Genomic DNA, 9,896 nt, shown 5'->3' on the forward strand with positions numbered 1-9,896 from the left:
GATTGCTGTCTCTACGTTTTTTTTCTTCATCCGAATATAATACTAACATGTTCGAGCTGTCAATCGATTCACTCCTGTCTTGGTGTGACAGATAATCCTTGTTCCATAAAGGTAGCTACAGCCCACATGTTGTTGATTCTGTGACCTGTTCTGACTTTTGCCCTCCGTCTTCCAACTGTACATGGGGTCATTAAGTTATTGATTGAGGGTAAGGAGGCAAAAACAACTGTGGGGTGTTGCAGCAGAATCACATCTTACATGCCAAGTACCAAGACCGCACAAGGAATCGAACTTTTTTTAATGAATGACGGTACTGAAGATGCATTACAGTTCAGCAGACCAATCATTCCTTTACTTTGTAGGCAGGATGTAACATGGCACATTTTGTGGAGCTTCTTTATTACTGTTTTTTTGTCCGACCAATCAATGGACTGCTCCACCCTTTAGGGTCTGGTCGGTATGCTTGGCACCCAAACAGAAGGGTAGCCAGAAAGTAGGACATTGCAGTTATTTTTGACAGTGAAAATGCCAGTAAATGCGTGCTGTACCAAACCAAACTTAACAGGGCCGCTTGGTGGAAACAGAGCTTTAGATTTTATGAATATAGCAATATTGGATGGAAAGGGATTTGTGACACATGCACATTTCATTTAAAAAATTTTGCGGACACAAACACCGTTTAAAGCAACAGTAACCGTAACAACTGGCTGAACATGCGTGTGCTAAAAGGGTTAACATTTTTCCTGTTGTCTTTTTCATGTGATACTCTCGGATCAAGATAGTTAAACTTCTAGGTTTTAAATTAAGCCTATAACATGACCAAGTATGTGGGCTCCCAATTGGCTCCTGCTGATATACAACGTCCTTTTTTGACCCAACCTGATTTCCAGTATGATGTACAGCCGCTCTTCACTGCTTCCCCTCCCTTCCCTCCCCCTGCCCATAAACAGTTGATTGCTTCACTTTGTTCTGTTGGTCATTTCCTTATTCGTGTTCTGGACGGACGCTCATAAATGACTCCTTATTGATTGATTTATGGGTCAATCACAGGACCACCTTACACACCTACCATTACACTGACTTAAATGTCTCAGTGAACAATCAAAGCAAGGGAATCATTTTCTTTTGATTGATCTCATCGACAAAAAACCCTGTGCTTGAAGTTTCTGCTCTTACAAAAAATGTGGGTGTCAATATTGAATATTTGCAAACGGTAGCCCAAATTTCCTTTCATAGGCTGCATTTTAACACCTCATTTTCTCTTTCAGAAATGCCAGACCACCAGTGAAACATGCCATTACTAAAAGACCAAGGTTATGTGGAGAAATTAGCATATCTACTGGTACTACTCGCACACGGCAGATTGTTAACAGATTATAGGATTTGTTAAAAGGCTGACCTTCTGTTAAGCAGCACCTGTGTACAACAATGTGAGCCAAAAGAGATATACCCACAAGTACCAACAGATGGCACTCTGGTAACATCCAGACCTCAGAGAGACACTCTGATAAGAGGGGAGAAAAGAAGCAGAGGCACTGAGAGTTAGAAGGAATTTAGTTTTATGTTTATTGTATAATATGACTTTGTTGAGACATCCAGGAGCTCGTACACGGATCAGTTGGACAATTCTTCTTTTGGTAAAGGTAAAAGAAAGACAGACAAATAGATGATGAGCACGCGTTGTTTTTCTGCACAAACTGGTTGCCTGTTAACTAAATGAACACCTCAAATAGACCGTATCTGACAAGGCAGCCTCCCTCTGTGTCAGACCCTTTAGCTCAATGACTTTTTATTGAATCACTTGATTTCGGTTTTAATGAGCGTCTAAGACTTGGTATACCTTGATTTAACATTTTGAAATGAATGCTTCTGTGCAGAGGTCGAACAAAACGGACAGGAAACCTCTTCCACTTCTGTTTACCCACAGCAGGACCTTGGATAGTTTTCACTCTGACAGGCTTTTTGTTGGGGAATCCGGCTGACCCAAGGACAGGGAGTTCTCCTCCCGGGCCGTCACCCCTCTGGTAAGTGGCACGACCCTTGCTTCGAGGCAGGGGTGGCCCACTCAGATACATGCCACGTCTATTTGGGACGGACTCATCAACAACAAGGTCATACCCACTGTTGACAAATGAGGGTGGCTCGCTGCGACCTTGAGAATTCAAATTTAAAAGGTCAGGCCGGCTTGGGGCTTCAGGGGCAACATGCTTGACCTGCTCAAAATTGGGCCTGTGGTTAATAGCTGACCGTCCTCTGGGGAAGGTAAGCCCTTGGAGTTTGGGGTATTCTGGATCATAAATGCCATGGCTCGGTAGAAATGTAGATTCAAGACTCCTGGGGGGAGCTTTTTCATGTAAACTGTCATCGAGGGATCTCACTCCTGGTTGATATTGTACAAAGGAGGCCATGTCATGCCCAGTTTCAGCCACTTCATGTCCATTATTTTTGGAAGTTTGAGTCATTGTGCGAGGTTGCATCTCTTCGTGAGCTGGTGCATAGAGACCAGGGGCCCCATGGACTCCAGGATAATCCAATCCCAAGGCAGCTGCACGTGCTACAGCACACACAAAAGCAGAAGTAATGAAAAATAAAAGCTGTATTTATTCTCGGTGTGCCATTTCATTACTTTAAAGTGTCAAATATACCACTGATTGGTAATCAAAAAAAAGTACTGACATAAATCAAAGTGCACCACATACCTCTCGCTGTTTTAGCACAATACACACCTCCAGCTGACACACACTGAAGCACGACAGCGCTGCAGAAGACAGCAAACACTGTAAGCCAAACAGCACAGCACTGAGCAGCCATGATTGTGGTTTTTTAACCCCCAGGAAACAGATTTACAATACCTGAGACAAACCAGCAGAGGTACACTCATCCCTGCAGCTATATCAGCACAAATGGCAACACAATTACAGAAAGCACTCGCCTCTCTTGACTTCCTTTGCAGCCATTCTGACTGCCCCAAACCTCACCCTATAGCTGGCTCTGATTTACTAATTACAGACAGCTGGCTGTCATAGAGACCAAAACTCAACCACTGTATCCAGTCAGCCACTGGCAAATTAGTTCATTACAGGCAATTAGTTAAACTGCTTGCTATAGCAGCAGAGAATTACCCCAAAAAATGTATTTTTGTTATCATTTTTAATTCCAAAGAAATGAAGCGTATTTAAAGCTGGGAGTGCGGGCAGCAGGGGTGAAAACTGTGTTATTCATTTATGTTTTGGAAAATAATGGTTTATGCAGCCAGTGGAAAAAATACATGTGTAAGCAGAATCTTTTCATATTTCCTAACCTAAAAATCACTTCTTTACTTTTTGGATATAATTAATAAGAAGAAGAACACAAGAAAATTGTAGATGCCTACGTATGGGTAATTTGTCTTTGATCACAAACGTTCAGTTCCAGACTACCTGGAGAAGAGACAATGATTCACTCTAAAGGCAAAAGCAGCAGAGCTTGGTTTCTGGGTATGCTGCTGGGTCTGTCTGAGCCAACAATGTAGCAGCTGAGAGCATGGGAAGCATTTAATAATTCACTCAAATTATTTCTGTCAGGACTGACAAGCTAAAACGAGGGCTTGATTTAATTCTGTAATTGCACGTTCACCTTTTACCCTGAACCCACACTTTCGTAATTAATAGGCCCCAGCTTTATTTGAAGTGTGGCACGGCAAGTAATGGAATTTAAATTGCAGGTGATGTGCGACCAAAGATGTGAATGTCTGCTCGGCCGAGGAACTCGTGTTATTTTCCTGCCACGGTGTCGCCCCACGGGAGAGTGGAGCCAAAAAGTGGCACCAACCTACAGACCTTTTCCTCTGCTCCCAACACAATCTGGCTGTTATTACGAATAGTCTGGATCATATTCTCGCTCTGAAATCACACACTACTTACTATAGTGCACTTTAAAGGGAATACAGCATTTTGTAGTGCTGTCCAAATTCTGAGCAAAGTAGTCTTCAACCAATGGTCACTAACACAGCAATATACTATCATGCGTTACGGAGCTAAGCTGTAAACGAGCAGACATGGACATTTGACTGCTCTCATATGACAGATGGACGAGAGGAGTGTGAACAGCGTGAATAAAGTGTAAAGATTCTAAGAGAGAATAATGTTGGTTTTTCGATGATGACTGACAGATAAATCATTTGTGGTGTGAAGTTCCCTTATTTTCTTAAAAAAAACACAGAGCTACACATTTATTCATTGCATTTAATTGTTTTTAATACGCTCAGTGTAATATTAGTTATCATTTAAATTCCACCGTTATTTATCACTGAGCTCTGGCTGGCTTTGCTGCACGTTTTAGTTGTGCGACAACAGTGACGTCATTATCGCCGCAGACGCAGCAGACGGGACTTAGGTCACACTATTAAATCAAAATAGTAATTAGTCATTATTTTTAGTTCTTATCATGCTTAATTATTTCCAGGTGTTGATTTTCCTTAAAGTTTAGTTTTAAATAGTCAGTATTATTTAGTCAATGGACTAGGTAAGTGATTCCAGAAAGTGGCCCTCCTGTGGACCGATAAGGTACTGCAGGTGGTCCACAAGAGGTTATTAACAATAAATGAATTGAAAGTTATAATTTTAGATTTTACAACTATGTGGATGGATTATCTTTGATTGTTTTTCTCAAATTATTTTCTGTTAATGAAATAGAAAAATAGATAACACTTTATCTTATTCTCAAATAATTGTCACAGTCATGTGAGAACATGAACATGTTTTTATTTTTTAGTTTGGGCTGTGACATTTTGAAGCTAACCGTCTGTCACCAACAAAAATCTACAGAAATATATTCTGGGCAAGACTTTCTTGAACCTTGGTATGTCTACTTGTGACTGTCTATAAAAAAAAAGATTCCAAAGAGTGTGGACCACAGCCTCCTAGTGGTCATTTTATGTACTGCAAGTGGGCTGGAAGAAATCAAACAATAAATGAATATATTATTTATTAATTCTATTACCATTTGAACATATTTTGTTGCATGAAAAAATGAAGAATGTGTCATTTTACATTAATATAACTATGTATGGAAATAATTAATAAAAGTGTTTGGCTGCAGCATTCTTTGGGAATACAGGATCAAAATGTCTTGAACCTTGCTATTTAACTTGTTGGTTTCTATACACTGCACATTCCTTATAAACAAAGTTGAGACATTCAAACTGTTCAATACCCACCACTGGTGGCGGTGGCATGTCTGTCAGCAAAGTGAACTGTACTCTGCTTTGTGCTGGTTGACATTTCCAGGGACTCCAAAGCAGACCTGCATCCCATGTGGACGAGGTTGAATCGTTTGACACACACACACACACACACACACACACACACACACACACACACACACACACACACACACACACACACACACACACACACACACACACACACACACACACACACACATCTCTGGAGGCAGGTTAAGGTATACGAGGTCAGCTACAGAGGATCAGCGCTCCACCTCTCAACCTCAGTGTGACGACGAGCCCACTCGCTCAGCTCCCATCAGCCCCTCTGGGCCTCATTTGTGATGAGCGGGAGGGGGAGGGGTCTACTGTGTCATTTCCACAAGATGTTGACACAGACGGAGCGGTCTCACCGGGCTGCCAAATGACCAGTGAACTCTGACACAGCAATGACACAATGTTCCAGTAATGGCTGCTGCAACCAAAAAAAAGGTGGCTTGTTATGCGGCGCTATTAGATCGATGATGAAACCACTCTCATTTGCTTTGGACTAATTTTCCCTGCTCGTGTAAATATGTATCAGAATCAATTAGGCCTAATAATATACAGTCCTTAGAGGATTCACATCAAAGCACATAAGCACACAATCCAATTAAGAGTGTTTACTGTTTAGATTGAAATGCTCAGCGTTCCGGTCTTAAACCCAATCCGCATATCAGTAAACAGTATTTGCCGGAGTGTCTTTTCCAGTGTTTGTGTGTGGGCGTATGTGTGTGTGTGTGTGTGTGTGTGTGTGTGTGTGTGTGTGTGTGTGTGTGTGTGTGTGTGTGTGTGAGTGTGATTATTTATGTGAGTCTAGTTATGTGTGAGAAAAAGAGTGAGCATACATGCTTTGCAATCTTTAATCTTTAATATTTTTTGTTGCATTTGTTTTTTAATAGAACTTTATCTCCAGGACTCCTTGTTGCAGATGTGAAGAGAATTACAATGACAGACATTTGATTTTTCTATTCGAAACCTCGGAATAGATATTTCTTGTTGAGGAAAAACGCCGAAGGCAAAGTGCATACACTAAATATTTTATGTCATGTCTAATTACAAGAAGTGAAAGAACCAGGATAATAAAAGTCTCTAAAACCTAATATTTACAAAAATGTCTGAATTCAGTTTTTTTGCTAAGATGTACATTTGTAGACGTACATCTGATCAAGAGACTAAGCACATGATTTAAGGTGACATGAGTGACAGATTCAGTTATGTATATCTTATGAGAAAAATCCTATGGTTGGTTTGCACATTATTAAGAGATTTGCATGGACAATGGCACATTCAAAAAAAGTGTTGTCTTTGTATTTTTTTCCTCCTGTTTCCTCCATCAGCCTCATCTTTCAGGCAGAAAAGGGCACAGCATCCTGTCAACCTTTCCCCCCTCCCCGTTGAAATGATGGATAATTAGATGAATACACTGGCATTTAGTAGCGACTGTAGTGAATTTCAGGCTTCTCTTCCTTCACATTTTTTTTTTTTTTGACTGTTGCTTCTGCTGCTTCCTCACTCGTCCCTCTCACCTAGACAACAGATACTGAACTCTTTGAGCTCTAGGGCTCAGGCTGCTTCCAAAGCCAGAATAGCAATCAGCAGAGGGAGCGAGGGAGCGAGGGAGAGGAGAGGAGGAACAGAGACACATACACATATACACGTACGCATACAAAGTGCAACCGTTTCTGAGAGAAACAAATGGTCAAAAACACACATTGAGTGAGAGCCCTGTAAAATATGACAGAGAATTAGTTTTGCTCAAGAGGTAGCGAACCACTTGTTTCTATGGTTTCAAATTCCAAAGCCCTCCAGTTCATCTCATCATAACACCACACGTTTATCATAGAGTCTTGTCTTCACCAGGCGTGCTGAGTCTGCGATTTGAGACGATTAATTTAGGCACTTTCAGAGCCCACCTTCACATATCTTAACTAACTGTAGCTCCAGATCTGGCCTTCTCTGCAGGCTTCTTATAACAAGAGAAAAAGCGACAATAAGCTGCTGTAAGGCCTGAAGTATAATTAGCAATGACACCACCGGGATGGTTCCTTTAAATTCAACTCCAATTAGGAAAAGTAGCCGTCAGCAAATACTGCTTTTGTGATACCCCCAACAAATACACCGTGTGGATGGTTGCAGCATGCATGTAGGAGCTTGCATATAGGGGACACATTCACCTGTCAGGCCTCATTTGGATGGGGGTGCGTTCCATTTTTTTCTGCATGGTGCTGCCCCGGCCCCCGATCCATCTCCCTGTGCTTGGCTCAGTGTTGGAGATTAATTAGCGATGTCTGAATCTACAGAGGCCGAGAAACCCGAGCAAGCCACTCAGGTTAAGAGAAATAATGAATTTAAAAAAATGTCATCATGGTGTTTTTGCTATCCAAGCAAAAATCACCTCCGATAAGTCCCATGATGCTCAGCAGCAGAATCTTACCAGCTGATATGGAGAGATAACGAATGCACGTCAAATCTGCATGCAAATCTACGGTATTGTTTAAGTACATTCTGCAAGTTGATTACTTTTTACAAAGTCTTCTCTGTGTACTTTCTTCAGTTCAAATCATTAGTTTTGTTTCCCATGCCTTATTACCTGTACAAACTGCTTGTTTTTCCGTTTCCTCTTTCGCTACCACACATTCTGTGTACGGTTTTCATCAGGAGGCTCTAATTGCTTTTCCTTGAAGGCAGAATTCAACTAAGCCAGCTGCTGTCTGAGCCGGGTGTTGTTTCATAAATATATAACAGCTCCCTCATTATTTTCACAACAATATTAATGATGATAAGAACAATTATAACAAATAAGGCAGCAGAAGAAGCAGCAGCAAGGTCTTTTCATTACTCCGTTCTCATATTAGTTTGACTTTTAATAGCATTTCAGGATTTTATTGTGTTTTCATTTTAACTATTTATTTTCATGAGCTACTGTATTTTCCATTATCCAGTTAATTATTTATATATTTCTGCATGAATCTTTATCTAAGAATGTATATCCAAGCGGGAAGATTACCATTTGATTTTGTAGAGGAGAAGTGCATCATTTGTACTATGGGTTTGATGTTTCTCTGATATTTAATAACCTTTGAATGCCCAAAATCTGGGAAGCTGGAAGTATGTTCATTATTATCTGTTTGTTAATTGGCAAACTGTCGGTGGGTATAGGGCCAGCTGGTATCTGGACATGCCCTGCAGATATAGCCATGCTGCTGGTGTGGTTTTTGGTCAGTTTCTCGATTCTTTTACAATGGAGCACCTTGTGGCAAGAAGAAAGAAAGAAAAAGCTTGAATGGAAATTAGGTCCAGGAAAGGAAGAGAGAAAAATAAAACAGACAGAGATATCTGGAGATTATAGCCCTATGTTTTTTTTAACCCCTTCATTGTCTCAACTCACTGAAAACCCTACAAATATTTCTTTCACAGAAAGCGAAGGTTTGAAACTTGAGTTGCAGTAAAATCTGTTTCTAACAAATGCCAAGTGTTAGAAAGTAAAGGCCTGCAGACTGGATTGTACTTTAAATAAAGGAGGGAAGTCACCATATTCCCATATAACATAACATATTACATGTTGCTGTGTCGTCACACTCAGTGTGGAAAGCCTAAATGTTAATATTGTGTCTCACTGTTATGTCCTAGGCTTTTAAGTAATTTAAAAATTGCAAATCTGAAAAACTGTATCCATTCTAAATCTTCCTAAATGATAAGAAACTACAAAGACAATGGATACTGAACATCTGGAGAGACATCTGGATGTATTATGAGTTAAAAAAACACATTTGGTAACCAGTTAGCTACCATCAGAACATAGCTACTGTTAGCATTTAGCCACTCCTTGTCAAATTGTATGTCTGAGAATCATGGATATGCTAGGAAAGGAGTATATGGGCAGCAGTAGCTCAGTCTGTAGGGACTTGGGTTGGGAATCGGAAGGTCGCCGGTTCAGGTCCCGGCACGGACCAAGTCCGGAAATTGGTCTGGTAGCTGGAGAGGTGCCAGGCCACTTCCTGAGCACTGCCGAGGTGCCCTTGAGCAAGGCACCTAACCCCCCCCCCCCCCCACAAGCTCAGGAGCGCCCGCCGTGGGCAGCCCCCTCACTCTGAGACCTCTCCATTAGTGCATGTCCACAGGATCCTGTTTGTGCATGTGTGTGTATTTCAGTTCATGTTTGTGTAGCATGTTTACTAGACAGAGTGTAAAAAACAAATTTCCCCTCGCGGGATCAATAAAGTATAAATTCTTCTTCTTCTTCTTCTACTAATATAGCCCATGGACTACAGCTTCCGCACATGGGGAGCGCAGTTGTAGAGGGAAACATACAGAAAGAAGAATTCATAATTATAACAGCGCACATTTCTGATTCTATAAATCATCTGTCTTTCCAACGAGGCATTATTCAGGTTTCACCTTGTCGTCTTTGATACTGCAGGGGAAATGTTTTTTTTCCCCAACAAGCTTCACTGATTCACTTATTATACAGAATTAGATGTTTTCAACAGAGGGACTCTCAGCATGAATCAGGATACGGTTTAGCATGTCTTCTGAGAATGCCTTACACAGTTTCCTTTGTTACAGAAATAGATATTCAAATTCTCCTCTTGCTATCACAGCTTTGGTGCCTGTTTTTCACAGAGCTGCTGTGTGGCAGGAAAAGATGATG

At 41.0% G+C, this 9,896-nt stretch overlaps 1 protein-coding gene across 1 annotated transcript; it reads right to left on the minus strand.

The window, feature by feature from the left end:
• Nucleotides 1–1,542: 1,542 nt before the first annotated feature.
• Nucleotides 1,543–2,978, minus strand: LOC132983118 (uncharacterized). The gene is made up of 3 exons (XM_061049359.1): nucleotides 2,853–2,978; nucleotides 2,700–2,758; nucleotides 1,543–2,554 (listed from the first exon to the last, which is right to left on the minus strand). Exons 1-3 carry the CDS (start codon nucleotides 2,879–2,881, stop codon nucleotides 1,779–1,781), a joined length of 864 nt encoding a protein of 287 aa, XP_060905342.1. The 5' UTR covers nucleotides 2,882–2,978; the 3' UTR covers nucleotides 1,543–1,778.
• Between the last annotated feature and the right edge of the window lie 6,918 nt (nucleotides 2,979–9,896).

Source organism: Labrus mixtus, chromosome 11 (assembly GCF_963584025.1).
Source record: "Labrus mixtus chromosome 11, fLabMix1.1, whole genome shotgun sequence".
Taxonomy (NCBI): domain Eukaryota; kingdom Metazoa; phylum Chordata; class Actinopteri; order Labriformes; family Labridae; genus Labrus; species Labrus mixtus.